General features: G+C 43.0%; 1 protein-coding gene across 3 annotated transcripts in view; it reads right to left on the reverse strand.

Moving 5' to 3' along the window:
* MTMR1 (myotubularin related protein 1) overlaps window positions 1-22,725 on the reverse strand; it is a 109,907-nt gene that overhangs the window by 52,146 nt on the left and 35,036 nt on the right. For all 3 annotated transcript variants that reach the window (XM_033943975.1, XM_033943973.1, XM_033943974.1), the window contains 4 exons: window positions 15,713-15,807; window positions 6,851-6,958; window positions 4,264-4,365; window positions 1,143-1,226 (listed from right to left, as the gene is read on the reverse strand). In XM_033943975.1, the coding sequence (XP_033799866.1) occupies window positions 1,143-1,226; window positions 4,264-4,365; window positions 6,851-6,958; window positions 15,713-15,807 (389 nt within the window). The remainder of the gene's footprint in view (window positions 1-1,142; window positions 1,227-4,263; window positions 4,366-6,850; window positions 6,959-15,712; window positions 15,808-22,725) is intronic.

Below are 22,725 nucleotides of genomic sequence, written 5' to 3' on the forward strand. Positions count from 1 at the left end.
TTGAGATCTAATGAACAGCATTTGCCGACGATTCCTTCTCTTAAAATTATCAATATAAGACGGCAATTTATTTTTTCTATCACAGCCCCCCAAATTTGCTTCCTATCTACTTGAGGGAAGAAAACAACTTGGAAAGATTCAAGAGTAAATGAAAGAGCTTTCTTTTTAAAGATGCCTTTGATAATTAGCTAGCTAGTTTCCTAGCCAATTTTAACCTTACTGTATAATCTTATTGAAGTATTTTAAATTTCCCTTTCCTCCCCCTGAATGTCTTGTTTTATTTCAAATAACTTGTAGTTCTTTTCCCTTCCTTTCCTTGTGTTTTTAGTTTTGTCAAGTCTGTCTACAGTCCTACAGGGCTTAACTTTTGTTAGTATTGTATTGTTTCCCAAATTTTGTAATTTTATTATTATGTACATCGCTTAGAATTATGATTAAGCAATTAATCAAAACCTCATTAAACTTGAAACTTGATTTTGAGGTGGTGAGTGGTGGGGCTGAGGCTCATAAAATAGTTAAAAAATTGTGAAGAGCCCAGAACATACAAAATATAAATACAGTCTTTATTTTCTGGGCAGAGGTTTGGATTATATACTGTTCCTCTAAAGCAAAGACATGAGGGGAGGTGGGGGAAATGGGGGGGGGGGGGGGAGGAGGGACTCGACCCTTCCGAGTGTGGCACTCCTGAGGTCAGTAGGACCCCCAAGAGGGTCCCCAAAGCTCTGTCCAAACAGCAAAAGGGACAAGAAAGATTCACTAATCAGATCCAACAGGCCCTAACCTCAGCATAGACTGTACAAGCTTACCACTCCACCTACTGGAGACTGAAAACAGACTGATTGTAGATGGGACTGCACAGCCCACTTGTACTGTAGCCAAATGTCAAAGTCTCAGTCTCCACCTGCTGGCAGAGGAATGCAAACCCATCCGTTCAGTGCCAGTCTGGAGGGATGCTAAAGAATATGACATTTTAAAGGGCTTCTCCATTTTTTTTCTACCTGTTGTGCCCCATCTACTTGAAGCTCTTTTAAGTTATGTCAAGATTTTGGATTGCATGGTCTCTGTTAGCAATGATAAAATTAAATGAAACCAAACTCATGATTCAGCTTATGTTAAAATCTGAAATATATATTGTAACTTACCTGCCTTTTATATTCTGCTATTGGATCATATACTTTCCATCCATTAACAGGAAATTTTTCTTTGTAACTGAAGGCAAATAGTGGCTTTAAAGACAGATTACAAAATATATTAATTGTCATTTTATCTTAATATGCTATTCTACTACAGTATCAAAACATAAAGGTGCAACATTACACACAAAAAAACCCCAACAACCTATGGTCAGAACATGTCACCTGTGCAAGCAGACAGGTCAAAATCAATAAACAGAATAACATTAAGAGGCTTAGTTTATAAATAAATTTGAAAACATATCCTTCCTTTAATAAATTCCAGATATCATAAGCAGCACTCTTAACTGGAGTTTAAAGGTATTAATGCAACATAAGGAAACAAAGGAGAAAGACAGAAGAAGATAGTAACATAACAGCATTTGTATCCAGCAAAACCTTGCAGATCCATGCGACTGACAGTTAAAGAGCAGCTGAACAGTAACAGCGAACTACCAATAATCTGGACATATTAATTTTTACAAAACATCATTCAAACAAGGATTCATAAGAAATTGCTAAATAAATAAGACTTTAGTGATTTCCTAAAATTCATAAAAGATGCTGATGTGATAAGAAGTTTGTGGAAAATTGGATCCCAGAGGGCTGATTGATAAGCAAGAAGTTGATTGTGCTGTCTTTTGTAGTGACAGCCTTTAACAGAGGGAAAAATCAAACAAGGCTGAAATCCGTGCTGAGCATCTTGAAACAGGAAAAATGATAATCGGGGGTTATGACGTGCAAGACTTTAAAACAAACAGCCCAATATAAAAAACACTCTGGCCTCAACAGAAAACCAATGCAAGATCCTTTACCATACTACCTTCACCTATATTTATAGGTGAAGGTAGTATGGTAAAGGGTATGGTAGGATTTCGTTCCTTAGTGCAGGCCTAGCCTTTGCAGTCTAGGAGGAATCAGAAGCTAGCTTCTCCTGGGAACAATAGACTGACTGAGCCCAGGAGTTACAGAAATGCTGGGAAGAAAATAAATTCTTTACATTATCATCTTGAAATCACAATTTTCATTTTCTTTGTTAAAAAAGAGTTAGCACATTATTGTATTTTTTGCTCCATAAGACGCACCCTAGATTTAGAGGAGGAAAACAAGAAAAAAAATATTCTGAACCAAATTCTCCTTGCCAGGCTCTGCATCCAACCCCACACTCCTTGCAAGGCTCTGCACCCTGTCCCCCTTCCCTACCAGGCTCTATACCCTGTCCCCATCTGGTGGGCTAGTAGTAGGCCGGGACAGGGCACATGGCAGGCAGGGACAGGGCAGGCAGGCCTAGTGGCCTAGTGACAGGCAGGCCTAGTGGCAGGACCCCATACCTTTTTTAAAATCCTGCTGTCCATCGCTGTATGGCAGGAGCTATCACCAAAGCTACCCTTCCCTCCGGAGTGGGACCAGACAAGCTCGCACCTGCCTCATGCTCCGCTCTGATGCTCGGAGTTCAGCGCGGGAGTCAGCGGAGGGAAGAGCAGGATCGCTGAAAGCACCTGCCGTTCAGCGCTGGACGGCAGGATTTTAAAAAAAGGTATGGGGTACTCGGGAGTCAACGGAGGGAAGGACAGCTTTGGTGAAAGCTCCTGCCATACAGTGATGGTATTCACCATACAGTGATGGTACAGCGATATTTGCTCCATAAGATGCACCCTTATTTCCACCCACTTTTGGGTGGAAAAAAGTGCGTTTTATGGAGCGAAAAATACGGTAATTCTCCATCAGTAGTTGTCGCCTAACAAAATTCTCACAAAGAGATTGCACCATGTGGTTCAAAACACAGAAAGAACTGGGCTTAATAGAATGGTGTACTTAAAATTGATTTTTTTTGACTAATGACTGTAAAAGCTCCTTCATAAAAAAAAAAAATATATATATATATATATATATACTTTTTTTTTTTAAATTCTTTATTGATTTTCCAATCATCAATAGTGCAAGACACAACTATATAACATATAATATAATAAGTCAATAAAAGCACATTCAACTTACAAATATACATAACCAACCATTTTATCCCCCCCACCCACCCCAATGCTTAATCAATAAAACACAAAATACATAGATTTTCCCAATAACCTTACCCTATTCAAATTAATATCCTCCCATCCTCCTCCCACCTACCCCGATGTAAATACTCAAAGGTCAAAATTAAGAGCGAAATAAAAAAATTGGGACTTGGAGAAGATATCAGGTTTTTTTTCTCCACTATTTGAAACCTGTGCAGTCTTTATTTGATACAATTACTAATGTGCTTAGCCTGTTTTCTGGTTATACTCTCTCTATATATTTTTAGGCTTTGTTAGTAAGATTATATAGTTTCTTCCTCTTTATAACTTTAGTGTGACTATAATTTTTATGGCTAAATGCCATTAGCATCTCTTTACTTCCGAAAAACATCATAAAGGCTTTATATTTCACTGAATAATTAGGACCCAGAGTATAACTTCTCCAACAGACACCACTTTCAGCAGGACTGCAGCCCTAAATACTATACTAAGATATTGGTGTTAAACTCAGAAAGGAAGAAAAAACCTTGCCATTATTACACCATAAACACTACTATTTTGATATGCTCCACCTACTTAGTTTGTAAGATAGCAAGATCAAAGTTCATAACAGCACAATTCCAATGCATGATAATGCTATTCAAATCCTGTAAATGTTCATTCCAATCTTGCCCACTTGACATAGTAACTGCAAATAATTTCTTAATTGTGTGACTCAACTGGCTCATTTATGGAATTTCTTACTGGTGACAATCCAAAATAAAATGAGCTTTTAAAATACTCGCATATCCTTGAAGTGTTGTAGTATCAACATTAGTATTAATTTTTCATGTTAAAACCCAGTCTGATCAAGCAGATTAAGGCAGTTTTACAAAATTAGTAGTATGTGTAAGCTTGAAATCTTTTGGTGGCCCTTTATATGAAAAATGTTGGAGACAACTCCTTTAAGCCTCTCCCTGTGCTGCGAGTTACTGAAACAAATCAGGCTAAGAGAGGCATGGGAAGAATACTTGCCAGGCCACAAAAAACAGTAAGTCAGGGGATCCTGCACCATTATCTGAAAAACTTCTACTTACCAGACCATGAGACAGAGGAAATGCATATCTTGTGAGGTTTTCAAATATCTCCAGCTTGCTCTGCTCTTCCTGTCTGTAGGCCAGCCGTAAATTTCTCATATCCTGCCAAATCAACCACGCTTATTTTTCAAGGTTTTCAATATTTATTTTACCAGTGCAATGCTCCTTTTTTAAATCTCAAAATTAATTGGATATTTCCATTTATATACCTAAGCAAGCTTACACTTTCATAATTAAAAAGAATCCTCACTCATTCAGAAAGCAGTTTCCTCATTATTCTTGTTGTTGATCCTTTCACAGGAGCTTTCTGTAGACATCAGGAAATGAGTTCACATTGTATGTATAGGTGATGTCATAGCTTCCAGCACAGACTACTACTCTTAAGACTAGAATCATCTGGAAGTTTTCTTTTTTATGTGCAGTATTTCCCGAGTTTATATACTTTCATCAGTCCCCCTCTCAGTCAGCTGTTTAGGAGATTCCCCTCCCTTTACTATACAGTCAAACCTCAGTTTGCGAGTGTTTTGCAAGACGAGCAAAACAGTCCCGCAAATTGTGCCTTGCAAACCGAGCGTGACTCAATTTGCAAGTTCCCCCACCCCTGTGATCTGGCATCTCCCCACTTACCCACCCAAACACAATCTCTTACCCCGATGTGGCACCGGCACCAGCACCAACGCACAGGACATGCCGGTGCCCGAAGATCCTCCCTCTTGCTTGGACTGGGCCTTGAGCATCTGCGCATGCTCAAGGCCTTCTAGTTCTTGCTCTTTCCGAGATTCTCGGAGATCTTCTCTATTTAAACTATGTTATTAACCAAACTTTTAGATTTTAAAAGATGCATTCTTATAGACTTTATTGTATTTAAGATTGTTAACCTTTTCTTCAGTTTGTATTTTAAATTGACTGTATGTACTTTTGTTGTTAACCGCTTCGAAACTTCTGGTATAGCGGTATATAAGAAATAAATTATTATTAATCAAAATAGGGAAGTTAGGACATCAACAGACAAGTTGTCAACAAAGGCAAAATGTCAATCAGATGCCTTTAAAGGAAAAGCAGACCAAGTCAAGTCTATAGGACACAGCCATTTGCCCTTAAAGACATGCCCTCACAGAATCAGAACCACCTTCAAATTCATAGTCTTGCTCATATCTGTTTTGAGCAGGATTGAAATCTTGTTGCTAATTGTTTTGGGGGGTTTGATATACATATTTTGGGAAATCATAGGGGTTTTTTTTTGACCTTTTATAAATAGGCCCCATTCAAGTCTCATTGTGTTATTCTTCCAAAACCAAGTAAAAATTGTCACCAACTGTCAAGAGGCCAAACAGTTTATATGAGAGTGAAATAATAGCACATAATGCCAACAGTTGCAGTGATCTGTATTTAGCGGAGAGGCTAATCTTACTCAAGACCAAATATGAGGGGGTTACACCTCTATTTAAGGAACTACACTGGTTGCCAGTCAGAAGCAGGGTCCAATTCAAGGTAGTTTGCATGGCACATAAGGCCATTTACAGTGAAAACTCAACTGGACTCACATCCACCATGCAAATCACACAATCCTTCCACAACTCAAGGACAAACCAACGATGGAAACTACCATCCCCCTCCATCCGCCATGTTCGAAGGAAGGCTCTCTTTGAGACCACCTTCGAGTTTCAGGGACCCAGAATCTGGAACAACCTTCCGGGCAGCCTTTGACAAACACCCACATACTTCCAATTCAGGAAAGCACTGAAAATATCTTTTTTCCTCAATGTATTGACCGATTCCCATGCAGTCCCCTGCATAATATCTTCCATGCAATGTCTATATAATATCTATATATCTGTAGCAATTCTAATATTGTATAAGCCACAATGATTCCTAGTTGACATTTGTGGGATACAAGAGTTGGTATGGTATAGTAATACCTAGTTAGCTAGCTGTTTATCAATAAAATATCCATTTTAAAAATCTCTGCTCATCAGAATTCAGGGGTACTCAGATGAAATTTGTTAATTTAAGGGGTTCTTAACTTGAAGTTGGGAAACACTATCTTAGCACCCAGGTGATTTGAATATTACTAGAGACGGAGCACAATGTATTGACTATGGCAGCCTATTCCAGGCATATGGAGTGGCAAGAAAGAAGGGACGGAGTCTGGATTTGGTGGTGGGTACAGATATGAGGGACTTTCCCGATGAACAGAGTTTGCAGGGGGAGCATAGAGGGAGATAAGTGGTATTGAGGGGCTACAGAGTGAATGCACTTGTAAGTCAGTAAGAGGAGTTTAAACTGTATTCGGAAATGGATGGGGAGCCAATGAAGTGACTTGAGGAGAGGAGTAATATGAGCATGGTGACGTTCACGAAATATGAGTCATGCAGTAGCATTTTGAAAGGATTGAACGGGTGAGAGATGGATGTGCGGGAGACCTGAGAGAAGTACGTTGCAGTAGTATATAGTAGTATATAAGACAAGTTATTACTGCTTCCTATTTTGGAGCACAGAAGTAAATTTGGCACTGTAGCTATTCATCAAAATATTACTAATCACACAGTTTGAACATGTGTTTCCAAGCAAAAACTACATACTTTACCTTACAAACTATTTCAATGCCAGCCGAGTTGTCGCCATGACTCTGCACACCAATCTTTTCAACTCTGCTGATTACGCCAAGAGGAACATCAAGGATAAAATGTGGGTCCTACAGTTTAGAAGTTAAAACATTATTGCAAACTTATTTTTCTACAGTTTTAATTTTCCCTGCTATTTTCAAGTTACTTTGGGTTTAGCTAATCTAATTTCCAATTTCTGGGTCACTCTATGCCTAGATAGGTTCAAGGAGACTTACAATAAATTTGGTACAAGTAGAATTAGGAGTAGAGAATGCAGCATTAAGTATGCAAATTACTTTTAGGAGAGAATGAAGAGGAGAGAAGAGAGGACAGTGTTGAAGGACCATAACATCAATTTTAATAATTCAGAGCATAAGTATGGTGCACAGTCCAAGTGAGGTATATCATAAATGACTATCGTTACATTACATTACGGATTTCTATTCCGCCTATACCTTGCAGTTCAAGGCGGATTACAAAAGATTTGACTGGACATTTTCCAGTGAAGATACAATTTTTTTTTTTTTTTGACAGAGGAGAGATAGCTGGATAGATTCCTAAGGGGATTTAGGGGTTGGTAGTAAAATGACAGTGCCGAACTGTGTGATATAGACAAAGAGAATATAGTTAGAGTAGGTAAGATTACCATCTATTTTAGGGGTCTGTTTGCTTGGAAGGTGTTTAGGTGGGTTATTTGGGGAAGTAATATCTTGAGGTAGGTGAAGAAGGGTTAAGATATTTGGATGAATTTTTTGAAAAGCAGGGTTTTGATTTCTTTTCGGAATGTTTTGAAGTCGTCCGATGTTGTCAGCAGATTGGAGATGGAATGGTTGAGTTTTGCTGCTTGTGTTGCCAGAAGGTTGTCAAACATTTTCTTGCGTAGTGTGCCTTTGAGTGGGGGAAAGGCAAAAGGGTTCGGGGTTCTTCTGTGTCTTGAGGTGGAGATCTGGTTTAAGCGGTTGTTTAGGTAGGAAGGGGAAGAGCCGTGTAACGCTTTGAATAATAGGCAGTGGATTTGAATTGAATTCGTGCTTGTATGGGTAACCAGTGGGAGTCTAAGAAGGCAGTTGTTATGTGATCATATTTTCTGAGTGAGTAGATCAGTCTGAGGGCGGTGTTTTGTATGGTCTGGAGTCTTTTTATCATAGTGGCTGGACAAGGAAGATAGAGGGAGTTACAGTAGTCCAACAGACCTAAGACTAGGGATTGGACAATTAGTCTGAAGTGTGCTGGGTTGAAGAATTTTCTGATTTTATGTAGATTTCTCATGGTTAGAAAAGCTTTCTGGGTCGTCTTGTTGATTTGGGACTGCATTGTGCAACATCTGTCTATTGTAACTCCTAGGAGTTTTAGTTCAGGTTGTATTGGGTATTTGGTGTTTTTGATTTTCAGTTCTGTGATGGTAGGCGTTTTGGCCTGTTCGAGCAAGAGGAATTTTGTTTTTTCTGAGTTTAGTTTTAGTTTGTGATCCATCATCCATTTTTCTACTGTATCTAAGGTTGTTTCCAGCTTTGTTGTGGTGGTGGTATCTGATGGGTCGAAGGGGAGGAGTATGGTGATGTCGTCTGCGTAGCTGAAGGATGTGACATTTAGGTTATCTAGAGTGGCTCCTAGGGAGGAGAAAAAGAGGTTGAAGAGCGTAGGTGAGAGTGGCGATCCTTGTGGAACTCCGCAGGGGTTTGCCCATGGCTCTGATTTGATATCATTGTACTTTACCCTGTAGGTTCTTAATTTGAGGAACCCTTGAAACCAATTGTAGACCTTGCCTGAGATCCCCATGGTGTTGAGTATTTGTAGTAATATCAACAGAGTACAGTGTTCCCCCATTCGTTCACGGTATTTTCCGACTGCGAACTGCCGACAAGGAGAGGACAGCAGGAGAGAGCAGCCGGAGCGCTGGCAAATGCAGGAAATCACTCTCTGTATGCTCCGACCGCCTCTTCCTGCACTAAGCCAGGCCTTATCCAATCAGGAGCTGCTTTGACATGCAGCTCCTGATTGATAAGGCCCGACTTAGTGCAGGAAGAGGCGGTCAGAGCATACAGCAAGTGATTTCCTGCACTCGCCGGCACCTGGCTGCTCTCTCCTGCCTTTCCCGCTGCCCTTTCCAGTCTCCCTCATGAAAAACCGTATTCACATTTTTCAAGATTCACAGGGGTTCCTGGAACGGAATATCGGGGGAATAATGTATATATTTTCAAACAGGAGGGTTTTTTTGGAATCTGTAGTAGTTGGGTTTGGTCTTGGAAAGCAAATATTGGGGGAGTACTGTATATGTTTTCAAACAGGAGGGTTTTTTTGAATCTGTAGTAGTTGGGTTTGGTCTTGGATGAAAGATTAGGTTACTAACCTCTGCTAATCTTCTTTCTTGTAAATATCCTCTGGAATCTTCATGCTAGGGTTGGGTAACTCTTCCAGCCTTCAACTGTAGGGAACTCAAACCAAAGTCTGATCCCTCCTCCTCTAGGCATATCCTGTTACACAACCCCTGGACTTTCAGTTAGTAGACAAGCCAGGTAGATCTATAGCAAACAGGAAACACAAGAAAAAAGAGAGGGGGGGTGTGGGGACTCCCCGTTACATAATAAATTCTGCTCAGAAGAAAATCTCAAAACTATGATTGCCCTAAGGCTAAACATAGCATAACATTTTACTTGAACATGCAACAAATTGTGCACAAATTTGGTTAAACACTGTCTGAGGGTTCAGAAGGGAACCCCCCCCCCCCGAGAACCCCTCAAACCCAGTGTAAAGCACAAGTATGACATTCTTGAGTCTTATCAAGGACCAAAATACATTTTACCAGTTATTGGTCAGGCGACCTGCAAATTGAACAGAATAGATGGGCGGGTGTGAAGATTCCAGAGGATATTTACAAGAAAGAAGATTAGCAGAGGTAAGTAACCTAATTTTTCATTCTTGTACAATAACCTCTGGAATCTTCACGCTAGGGATGTATCAAAGCAGTCCCAACACATCAGGGGGCCCCGATAAGCCTGCCACCAGGACTGAAGCCCCAAAAGCTGCATCTTGCTTAACCGCCACATTAAGTCAGTAGAACTTGTTAAACGTATGCAGAGAGGCCCAAGTGGCCGTCCTGCAAATCTTCTCAGCAGAGACCGCTGTGGAGAGCGCCTAAGAGGAAGCCATTCCTCTGGTAGAGTAAGCCTTCACTCCCAAGGGGAGGCTTCTTTCCCACATAAGCAGCGGAAATAGCCTCACAAATCCACCTAGAGATGGCAGCTTTGGAAGCAGGCCGGCACCGCCATGTGGGACCTGCCAGACCAAACAGATGGTCCGAAATACTGAAGTCATTCGTGACCCCCAGGTTCAGAAGATGCCACATGTCCAGAACCGTAAAACATGTCCTTGGTCTTGGAACCCGATGGAACAAAAGCGGGTGTCCGAACTACTGATGGACATGGGCATTAAAACCACATTCGACAGAAAAGAAGAAGACAGTCCTCAAGAGAACCGTAGAATCCATGATAAGGAGAAAAGGATCTCTGCACAAAGGATTTGGAGCTCCGATACTCCACATGCAGAAGGGACCAGTACAAGGAAAACCGTCCTGACGGCAAGATCTTTCTATGAAATCTGATTCAGAGGTTCATAGAGTGGACAAGTCAGCAAGTGGAGAGCCAAGTGCAAATCCACATTGGACAAGGCAGCCGCTAAGGAGGCCTCAGCTTCCTGGTCCCCTGCAAGAAGCGGACAACATCAGAAAGATGATAGTGAACCCGAGAGCAGTGGGACCCAAACATGAGAGTCCCGCAATCTGGACACGGAACGAAGAAACCACCAGTCCCTCCCTGATGCCAATCTTCAGGAAGCTCATGACAAATGCCACTGAAGGGGTCGAGGGTTCCACCAGAACCCTTCTCACACCAAGCCTGAAAGCACCTCCAGGCTTTTACATAGGCTGACACAGTAGAATTCTGCAAGCTCTGGAGGAGTGTAGCGATGACCGCAGATGAATAGCCCCTAGCTGTCAACGCTGCGCGCCAAAGAGCCAAGTCAGAAGACCAAAGTGGTCCGCATCTTGGAGCGTTATGGGGCTCTGCATGAGCAGCCACTGATGGCAGTGAGATTCAGATTCCTCTCCATGCTCAACCACACCAGGTCAGCGTACCATGGTCTTCTGAGCCAGGCCGGGGTCACCAGGACCACCTGGCTCACGTGAGAGGACATCCAATGCTAGACGCACCTTATCAGGGGCCATGGAGTAAAGGCAGAGAAACTCCCCCTCTGGCCAAGGTTGTAACAGGGTGACCAACCTTTCACTGCGGCGGCTGAAGAATCTGTTTTCCAGAACCTGGCAGATGCCAGCAGAACGATGGACGGACGTCCCCACTGCCGGACAATGGACTTGAATGCTAGCTTGGACAGGGATCTTTCTCCCAGGTCCAGCAATTGTTGACTTAGTAAGTCTGTCAGCATGCCACCGATACCCATAACGGGGGCTGCGGACAAGGCCACCAGAGCTTTTTTGCCCACGAAACTAACTTCCAGGCTCAGCAGGGGACACCATATGTCTCCCTGACGGTTGACAAAGGTGTCTGAGAAAACACAAGCAGAAAAGATAAGTCCCTACAGCCTAGGCTTGTAGGAAACAAAACTGAAAGTCCAGAGGTTGTGTAACAGGATATGCATAGAGGAGGAGTGATCGGACTTTGGTTTTGAGTTCCCTACAGTTGAAGGCTAGAAGATTCCAGAGGTTATTGTACAAGAATGTCCATTGGTAGGTTGTTCTATGTCTTGGTGCCAAGATACTGTATATACTTAAATATAAACAATGGGGGTCTTGGTTTATATTTGGGTAAGTGCCCACCCGCTCCCTTCCAGGCCTGCTTTAAGAACTGATGGTTCAGTGGTGGGCTGGGCAGGAGGGATCCATTCCACCTCCTGTCCCGGCTGACTAACAACTCTCACCTCCCTCCTGCCTTCCCAATTAGTAAAAAGAATATCTTTCAAATCCCTGGTGATCCAGCAGTGAATTGGGGCAGGAGCGATCTTCCTACCTCCTACCTCATACACCATTGGCTCTCAAACTTTCTCAAGCCGGGGCATACTAAAGGTAGAGGCCACGGCTCGAGGCACCCAGAAGTGTGCAGCTGTCGCCGTGATGACATCATGCACATGCGTGACATTATCATGTTGACATCCACGCATGCACAGAGGCCCTTACAACAGGCCCTGAAATGCCAGTAGGGCATGCCAGCAGGAAAGTCTAACAAATACAAACTGAGTACCCCCAACCACAGACCTCCCATGCTCCACCCTAGACCCACCCAAGCTCTTCGCCAGGTCCAACCCCCCTTTACTAATTGTAATGGAATTTTTTCCATTCATTTTTCATATACACACAATATACACAGCAGATATAAAGTCTCAAAACTGACACATTTCAATCACTATACTGAAAATAAAATCATTTTCCATACCTTTGTTGTCTGGTGACTATTTTTCTGTGTTTTTAACTATGTTTCCAGGTCCTTCTTATCCACTGACTGTTTTTCTCTCCGTCTTCACTTTCTGCCTTGCATCCATCTTTGGCATTAACTTAACATTCAATTTTTCCATTTTTCTGCTTTCTTCTCAAAATCTACTTTTCCATGTCTTCCCTTCCATTCTCTCTCTCCTTCCTTCCCTATTTCCATGGTTTGACATCTCTCTCCTTCCTTTCCTCCCTTCCCAGTCTAGCATCTCTCTCCTCTTCCCATTATCTGGTATCTTTCTCTATTACTACTATTATTATTATTTCAATAGCGCTGGTCTGATATCTCTCCCTTCCTTTAGTCATCTCTCCTCCCCCTCCCCGTGTAATTTTTCTCTTTCCCTTCCTCCTTTCTGCCCCCTGCAGTCCATCTCTCTTACCTTCCTCCTTTCTGGCCCCCCTCCCAGTCCACCATTTCTCCCTCCATTCCACCAGTCCAACTTTTTTTCTCTCTTCCTCCTGCATGCTTCTCCTCTGGTCCTCCTTCCCTCTCCCAACCAACATCTCTCTCTCTCTCCATGAGTCCAACTTTTCACTCTCTGCCCTCTCCCCCTTCCCCAGAGTGTAATATTTCTCCTTCCCTCCTTTCTATCCTCCCCATCCATCTCGCCCTCTCCATGAGTCCAACACTTTCTGCCTCCTGCACGCTTTCTCTCTCTGTCCTTGCCTCTTCCTTCAAGTGGCATCCCTCCTTCCACCCCCAACCCAACATGCTCTCTCCCCATGCACCATCTCACCCTCCCCTCCAGTGTGCAGCACCTTTCCTTTCCCTCCCTTTGCCAGGTCCAGCAGCATCTCTTCTCTTTTCCTTTTACCTCTCCCCTGTCTAGCAGTATCCCATCCCTCCTCCCCCTGTCCAGCATTACCCCTTCTCCCTTCCCTTCTCACCCCCTGTCCAGAAGTACCCCTTTTCCCTTCCCCTGTCTAGCAGCACCACTTCTACCTTCCTTCCTCCCCCCTGATCCAGCAGTACCACTTCTCCCTTCCCTGCTCCCCATGTTCAGCGATACCCCTTCTCCCTTCCCTCCTTCACTGTCTAGCATACCTCTCCTCTCTCTAGGCTACCGGCAGCTCACTGTGTGGTTTTAACTTAGTCACACAGCTGCCGCTAGCATTAGTTTAGACTCGGTTTCTTCAGGCAGCCGCAGGGCCTTTGCTAGGCCGGCCCACTTCGCATCATTGAAGTGGGCCGGCCTAACAAAGACCCCACAGCTGTCTGAAGAAACCGAGTCTAAATTAATGCTAGCGGCAGCTGTGTGACTAAGTTAAAATCACACTGAACTGCAGCTGCTGGTCCGGAGGTGGGGAGAGAAGCTGCCGGGACTCCCGCTTGCCTCTTCTGCTCTGATTTTAAGTGTGCCATGGCTTAAAGGGGCAGGAAGAGAGGCGCCAGCCTCAGCTAACTTGCAACTTCCTGCCTTCTGTTGCCGATACTCCTGCTTTCATATCGGCAGCAGAAGGCAAGAAGTTGCTTTCATATCGGCAGCAGAAGGCAAGAAGTTGCAAGTTAGCTGACAACAGCACCGCTCTTCCTGCCCCTGTATGCCGTGGCATACTTAAAATCAGAGCAGAAGAGGCAAGCGTATTGGCAGCAGAAGACAAGCATTTCCAATTTAGCTGACGTTGGCGCATCTCTTCTTGCCCTGTATGCTGCGGCACACTTCAAATCTCAGGCGGCACACAGTTTGCGATACTCTGTCATACACAGCCACTATCTGAATGGCTGCCACTGATACCCCAATGGTTCTTACTCAAGGCGCCTTCAGACTGTTTAAGCCTCTGAAAATTTCAGAAGGAAAGCTGGCTCCTAGGAGGACAGATCCCGAGCTCTGCATTGGCACACAGCAGGCTGGCCCCACAGGTCTACCCGAAGGTTTGCCCTGTGAAGCTGCAGTCTAGCTCCATGAAACCTGCATCCTTTCCCAGGCAGAGATGCCTTAAATAAGGAATCTCGGGGCACCAAAGTCACTGAAAAAGATGAACTTTCAACAAAAATGGAAAAATAAAGCAAAGCAGATCAGAAACACCTATGCATGGTTCACTTGCAGAAGGAAAAAACTGAAGGGGGCACTATAATCCACTGGCAATGTGGGAGGTGCTGAAAGCTGCAAGTGTCACTTCTGCAAGACCCAGTTTGCGGTTTTGAACACCACACAAACGGAATCCGGAGTACATGTAACAGAATTACTCTTGCATACTGGCAGGTGAGGTTTGAGATAATTTATTGCATTTTTTGAGATATTGTGTGACCATGGTCCAGGAAGCAGTAGACTAGCAAGATACCTATGCTGCTAGGGCAGACATGGGCAACTCCTATCCTTTTAGGGCCGGAGTTGCCCATGTCTGTGCTAGGACATGTGCCAGTTTTACCTTCTAACTTGCATGTCGTATTCAAGTTCGGTAAGAACTGCAGTCAGTTAGGATGACTTGGAGAAAACTCTTGTAGAATAGAGCGAGACCACCTCCTCACTTATGAAGTCTGGGAGTGTGTATAACCCCATATCTTGGAGAAAAGAGATAGTTCTGGGGAATTCTCGTCTTTGAGTCAGGTTTCAGAGAAGGCCTACATTGTTTATGGTAAATCAATTCATTTAGTAGTAGGAGTTTGTTGGTAACTGATCTAGCATTGAAGTAGAGGCAAGGCAGAGAGAAGGTTGCTCTTTCATTTGTGAGTGGTTGTGTGATATGGATTTGTTGGAGGGAGTTCCGAGTTTCTTTTTGTAGATAGGATAGTTATCTGAGATAGTGGAGATTGGATTATAAATCAAGATGGGGTAGTTCCTGGGGTATAGGTTAGTATGTGTGGGAGAAATAGATTATGTGAAATAGATTTTTTTTTTTTTAGTTCCAAAATTTTATTGAAATTTTGTATAATAAACATACATCCAGACAGGAGAAAACATAAATTCTGAAAAAGTTTGCTTATATACTTATTACTACAAAGCATAGGATATTCATAAAGTTCTTAAAATGAGCTTTCCCTAACCCCACCCATCCCCCTCATATGCAGAGAATGAAAAACCATATCAACATACATACATATGGGAAATAGATTTTATACTTTTATCAATTTGTAAAATTGTCTTTAATTAAAAAGATTTGACTTGCTGATAAAAATCTAAAATTGCTAGAGAATGCCAAGACAATTGCAGGGATTCTCAACTCAGTTCTTGAAACACATTCAACCAGTATGCATGTGAGAAATCTTCATTCATCTCCACTGTATGAAATTTCTCTCATGCATATTCATTGTAGGTATCCAGGTTTCCTGAGGACTGGTTCAAGAGCCCCTGCTCCAATGTAAAGAACAGTAACATGGAGCAATATACACATGTTTAACACTCACTCTTTCCACATTTTTGAAGTACATTTTGAAGTCTGTCACTGTCAATGTTCCACTCACTGCTCCCATAAATGGACAGATATACATTACATCTTTAACTGCAGAAAAACAAAGTGATGCCTCGTTCAGTGTTACCTGTGTTTTTATAAATTATTCCATAAAAATAAAAAAATAAAATGTCAAAAGCCAACCTTATCGCCCCATCTTTAGTCTTCAGTGTGATCACTATTTTATTGATCAACAGTTCAAATAATACCATATCACCTGCTGTCTTGGGCATATGCAATCTCACAGCACAATGTAACCAGATACTACCATATGTTCTTAGGCCATACTTGATAACTGGGTATTGTGGTAAAGAAGCAAGAGCAGAGTTTAGCGGTATATAAGAAATAAATTACAAATTACAATTACATTACAAAATAAGGAAAGCTCCCCCAAGCAGGAAGGGAAATTACTCTGGCAGAACCAGGGCTGGAGAGGTTCCAAAATATTACCCAGGAAACAGACATCTAAGTTACCTAGAACACTCTTTACAATTAAAATGGAACCAATCACCTTAGAGGAGGAGCTTCAGTTTCCTTGAAGCCATTTAAGTCTGCCTCCCACTAGGCAAGATGGAGATGTTCTATCACCAAACCCTAAGGCAATTCTGGTCTGCTGAAGAGGCTGAACTTTAAACCATGGAACTGGAGACCATTGGAGATTACCAGGAACCCTTAAGAGGAAGAAATGGAGCTGCTAGGGCACTGGCAGATTGATGCATAAAGGGGAGTGGACTTATAAGTAAACCCAGGTGGTGGATAGCTAAATTACTCTAAATAAGAAGCTATCCTCTGGGTTGGGTTGTGATAAACAGCCAGCCAACTGGGAACAATACTGGTTTAATCAGTCTAAAACCTGGAAACAGAAAATAAATGAAGAGAGATATTCCAAGATTGATATATTATGTAATCTACTCTCTTAACTACTAAACAGTTGGGGCATGAATTGTTTAGTCAAAAAAAAATTTTTTTTAATCAATGAGGGACTTCAAGGAACTTATTTTCAAAAAGAAATTAGCCTATTGGAGCTCTGAGAGAGCTTTCTTCCTCTTGAACTAAGAGCAAGGATAAGCATTAAAGAGACTTTGTGTTGCAGAGAAGCTTCTGCTGTGTTAATTTTGGGAAATAATTTTAATGCATTCTTTATTAAACAATTTCAGCTTAAAATATGCTACCTAGAATCAAGAGGGACTCCTGTTGATTTGAAATCCACAAAAAAAAAAAAACTTATTCTTCTGGAGTCTTCCCTGGAATAGAGAATGACACGGGGACAAATTTGTCCCCGTAGGAACTCAATTTCCCCATCCCTGTGAGTTTTGTCGCTGTCTCTGTCCCATTCCTGTAAGATCTGTCTTAACTGCACAAGCCTCGAACACTTATGATTTTAAAGTCCTCTGAGTGTCTTTTGGGCATGATAGAATATATGGAGTATCTGCCTAAGCCCAATTCTTCGTCCGAATGGCTTCTATGGCTGCTAGATCTAGAAGCCTCTTTACTGTTGCTTGGACTCTTGACTGTTTCTCTGGCTTTCCCGCTGGAGAATCCACAAAGAGGACCAGAAGGGGATGAAAGAACTTGTGCTTGTACCTCTACTGAATAATGTCCAGTACCTAGTGGTCTGATGTGATCTTCATCCACACTTCCCAATAAGCTGACAGCCTCTCTCCTATCTTTGGAGGAATGGCTCCTAATGTCATAACTGTGTCTTGGGGGCCGCTATGGGGTGAAATCCTGAAGACTTTGGACACTTAGCACCCCAAATCTCTGTCTAGAGCCGTGAAATGATCTCTGGACTGAGGGTCCTCCTGAGTACTGGCAAATGCGCTTAAAGCCACGAAAATTACCTCAACCTGACCCTCAAGAGGCCCTCGGCCTGCTATCTGGTAAAGACCCTTACCAAACAGCAATTGACCTTTAAAAGGCAGCTTGCTCAGAGTAGTCTTAGAGGCTGAATCTTCCACCCAATGTCTGATCCAAAGCATTCTATGGGTGGAAATGGCATATGCAGAGACATTGCTCAGGCCTCTGAACAGATCATATAATAGAGAGTAGTGTTTTTCAACCTTTTTACACCCGTGGATCAGCAGAAATAAAAGAATTATTTTGTGGACCGGCAAACTACTAAGACTGAAATAAAAAAAAAAAACACATTTCCACCCGTCTCCGCAAGCTCGGTCCCCGCAAACCATCTGATCCCATCCGCACAAGCCTCAGTTATTATTTTATATCGAATGTATTTTATTAAAGTATAAAAAGAAACAATATTCTGTACAATTGTCATTTTATAAATACAAATATACAGAGCAAGGACCAACAAAACCCCTGTCTCCCTTCCCCTTCACATATATCCCCTCTACTATCAATAAAACTGAACAAGTCAAATTATTACAGAATGCTACACAGAATTATCATGCTAACAGAATACTGCAGTCACACATGACAGGAATAGTGTTAGAGGAGTGTTAGGTCATAGAAAGTCCTAAGCCATCTGGAAGCTAAAGAAGCAATGCCTGGGCTTTGCAGTCCCCAGTTATGTCTCTAGCAGGATATATTTCAAATCTGACATATTCTAATGACAAAATAGAAATAAAATGATTTTTTTCTACCTTTTGTTGTCTCTGGTTTCTGCTTTTATCTTCTTTTTACTCTTTTCCTTCCAGCATCTACCCTGTCTCTTCAATCCAGCATCTGCCCGTTCCATCCACTGTCTGCCCCTTCCAGAAACTGTCTGTCTCCCCCTGCCATCTCTCCTGTAGACCCTCCCCCCCTTTGGTCTGGCATCCATCATCTTCCCTCTGTTCCCTCATGGTCTGGTATCTTTCTCCTTTCATCTCTCTTTCCTTCCCCCCTGTGGTTTTTAGCATCTCTCTCTTCTCATTTCCTCCGCTCAGATCTGATATCTCTTTCTCCTTCCCCGTTCTCTGCCATCTCTCTCTCTTCCCTTTCCTTCTGTGGTCTTCCTTCTTTATTTTCTGCCTCCGTCTAAATTAAATTCTTTCTTACTACGCATTCCTCAGTTTCCCTCTTTTCACTGTGTCTACCCACAGCATGCCACCCCTTTCCTTCACCCCTCCACTAGCTCACTAACTCTATCTTCTCCCCCATCCAGTATATGTCCTTTATCTTTATCCCTCCTTACATCCAGTATGTGTTCTCTTTCTCCACTTCCATTCAGTATTTGCTCTCCCTTTTCCCCACTTCGATCATCTGCCCTCTTCTCTATCCCCCTTCTCCCCACTTCCATCATCTGCCCCCTACTCTCTTTCCCCCCACTTCCATCATCTGCCCCTTCTCCCAACTTCCATCATCTGCCCTCTTCTCTCTCTCTCCCTTCTCCCCACTTCCATCTTCTGTCACCTTCTCTCAATCTCTCCATCCACCACAGGCCAATCTCTCTCCCTTACTCTCACCTTTCTTTCCGATTTTGGGTTTAAGATGGGCAACCGCCCCCCCCCTGGTGACACTCAAGATCGTTCACGTCCCCCCGGCACTCAAGATTGGCAACGGGCCTCCTCTTCCCCGGGCATCAAAAGCACTTCAGATCGAAAACGCAGTGCTCAGTCCAAAGCTTCCCTCTGACTCAAACTGCCTGGGCGGAAACAGGAAGCTGAGTCAGATGGATGCTTTGGGCTGAGCACCGCGTTGCCGATTTGAAGTGCTGTTGATGCCGGTGGGAGAAGGAGGCCCGTTGCCGAACTTGAGTGCTGTCGCAGGGGGGGGGGGGGGAAGGCCTGTTGCCGATTTTGAATTGCGTCACGGGGGGGCGCTGATGCCACTCATCGCTATTGCGCCTAGATGCAGCCGATGGCCCCAATCCGATCTTGACGACCCTGCGCAGACTGGCAGGAATTTTCTACGGACCGGCAACTGTCCACAGACTGGCGGTTGAAGAACAGTGATATAGAGCAGTGTCAGTCCATGGACCTGTTCCAGTCCACAGAAATTTCCTGCCTGTCCACAGGGCCAGCATGTGCATCAGTGTTCTTCAACCGGCGGTCCACGGTGCGATCGATGCGGCGTTATCTTCGAGCCAGCTCCCTCTTCCTAACTGATTCAGTGCACAAACCCACGGGCAGTGGCTCCTACGGGCATCCTGCGCCTGAACCGGAAGGCTTCCAGATGAGGCACGGGACTTGCAAGGTGCAATTAGTACTATTATGGGAGCAGGGTCTGGGGTGGAGATTGGGTAGAGATGGGCGGGTCTGGCCCATGACTTAGCACCGTGTTCTTCAACCGCCGGTCCACAGAATAATTATTTTATTTCTGCCGGTCCATAGGTGTAAAAAGGTTGAAAAACACTGATAGAGCATCTGCTACATAATCCACTCCTGACATAATAAACTGGGAATTCATGTTAGCATCTGCTCCCGGAGCATGACCCCGAGTTGTCAATGCGACCACTGTAATTTAAGTACGCTTTGTATATCATATTTACACATTCTGGAGCAAAAGATGCCCAGAGGGCCCTTACAGGCACTCCTGTATTCTACTCTGGGGTTTAATGTCAAAAGTGCAGCTGTACTTTGTCGGGGATGCACTTTCATCATTTACCAGCTCCAGCCATACCACCAGAGGAACTAGAGGCTAAACTAGTGGCTTCTGCCTCCCCGCCCTTCCCCACCGCGCAACAAGTGGAACACAGATGATCCTTGGCCAGCCATCCAGTGCAAATCTGGCATGAATCCGATGTATCCTGGCCTGAGAAGTCCATATAAAGTGATTTTAAGCCAAATTAAGTTGTTTTGAAGCTGATAGAGGCTTTTATTCTAAAATCGGGAAATCCAAGATGGCTGCAGCAGCAGCAGCAATTTTAGCACTAAAAATGGTCCATGGGAGCTAAATAAGAGGTCAAAAATTCAGGGAATAGGATTTTAGAAGTGGGGAACCTTGTCCCTAGCCCCAGAAACCTTTTAAAACTACTTTTAGTGACACCCCCCTACCCCCCGATTTCTTTAATAGACTGTCACAGCCTGTACTCACTGTGCCATACAGGTGCTGGGAGACAGTAAAGCTTAAACTGCAGCCAGAGATCTTCTGCCTCAGACAAGCCTGAAAACCCAGATAGCTTGCTTCTTCAGACTGCTCCTCAGTCCTACCGGCCGGACTGAGACCTCAACCACACTGGAACTTGCATGCAAAGTCAGGGGAGGAACCGCAGTCAACATCCGATCCTGATGAAAAACTGCCACAGGGCCATTCAGCCTGCATTCAAGCTCTCTGCAGACAAAACCTGGAGCGAGCCTTGCTTCCAAGAGAATGGTCCCTGAGCTCCTGAACTGGTAATGCAGGCTGACCAGGCAAGTGCCCTGAAAAGCAGGCTGCTTCTTGGCTACAAACTATTGCCCTCAGAGAGTCTGTTCTCTTGCAGCCACAGATGCCCCGAAACTGGGATCCTCTGCAGTACCTAAAAGCCTCACGACCGGATAAAAACCCGTAATTAAAGGAAAAATAAATACGAGCAAAACAGACAGGCTCCTACCATCTAACGTGCAGAGAGAAAATATTAACGAATTACAGGACAGCCCAGAGTGAGGAGCGGCAGAGCAGGAAAATGTAAATGAGGCTCTCTACACCAGATCTCATGATCAGAGTTACACACCCCACAGGCTCAAGAACGATGTGCCCATTACACTAGAAATACTACCGGCCTGCCCTGTTTTGCTTTTACACTGGATTTACATGGTATCTAAGTGATTTAAGAAATGTACACAAACTGTTTACATGTAATTACTTTTTTATAGTATGGTAAAATTAGAAATTCACCTGCAGACAAACTAAAATGAAGTGATTTGAAACAGAGTCCCTTTGATGCTTCTTGTATATTTAAATTTACAAAAGCACCAAAATAGCACTAGGCTCTATTCCACATTGTGTAAGCAATTTGCAATGAGCCACTTAGTGGCAATTACTGCACAACTGGAATTTGCAAGTGCATCTTTATAGTTGCTGTTCTATAAAGATGTGCCCTTAAACTTTTCTGCGCAAATTTGAAAAGGGCCATGGGAAGGGCATCAGTAGGATTTGTGCACAGTATTATAGAATTCAGGGAATCTGCACAATCCTTGCACCCAAAACTAAGCACTGTTCCCAGCACTAGGCTCTATTCCACATACAGTGCCCAACTTGAAATGTCATTTATAGAACAGTGCTTAGCACTCTTTTTTTTTTTAATAGAATTGAGTCCATTACTTTAAAAGCAATCATTTGTAGTAGGATCAAGGGACACTCCTGAGCTGATCTTGTGACAGAACCATGTACTAAACCATACCCACCCCCAGATGAGGTCTAGAAATGCCATAGGTATAACCAGCATAAATAAAATTAATTGACGGGTAGAGGGGGAAAAGTCATTACACTATGAGGCCTATTTACTAAGCTGTACTAACTGCAAGATATTAACAGCAAAAGTGGTACTCAAAAGTGTTGCTTAGTGGGTCATTTATAATGCCAACTAAACTATGGTTTCTGATGCAGAAGATAATGCGAGCACATTGTTCAGAAGGTAAAGTAGGTGTACAAACGGCAGTAACCACATGGTTACAATTCCTGCTTCAGCCTCAGTCTGTGGAAGTACATCAAAAGGCTTTCTTCGAATGATCTGGACATCATTTGATTCCTGCATTTTAACTACAACATTCTAAACAAAGTCAAATTCAATTTCAGAAACCTAAGCTACTCAATTTTTTTAAAGACTCATACTAGCAAGGAAAAATAAATTAATAAAACCCAAATGAACCATGAAAAAGCACTGATGAAACAGCAAAAATTTCTGAACACAAAATTTCATGTCTGGAGAGTGAACAGGAAAAAAGAGACTTAAGATGTTATGAAAAAAAGCTACGAATATTCAGAAGCACCACCTACTTGTGTGTTTCTGATATGCTGTATATCAGATAAATATAGATAAAGTTAATTTTTTTTTTACACTCATTCTGATTAAAAGGTGAAGCTGCAATAAATTGATTTTTTTTA

The sequence above is a fragment of the Geotrypetes seraphini genome, chromosome 5 (assembly GCF_902459505.1).
Source record: "Geotrypetes seraphini chromosome 5, aGeoSer1.1, whole genome shotgun sequence".
Lineage (NCBI taxonomy): Eukaryota > Metazoa > Chordata > Amphibia > Gymnophiona > Dermophiidae > Geotrypetes > Geotrypetes seraphini.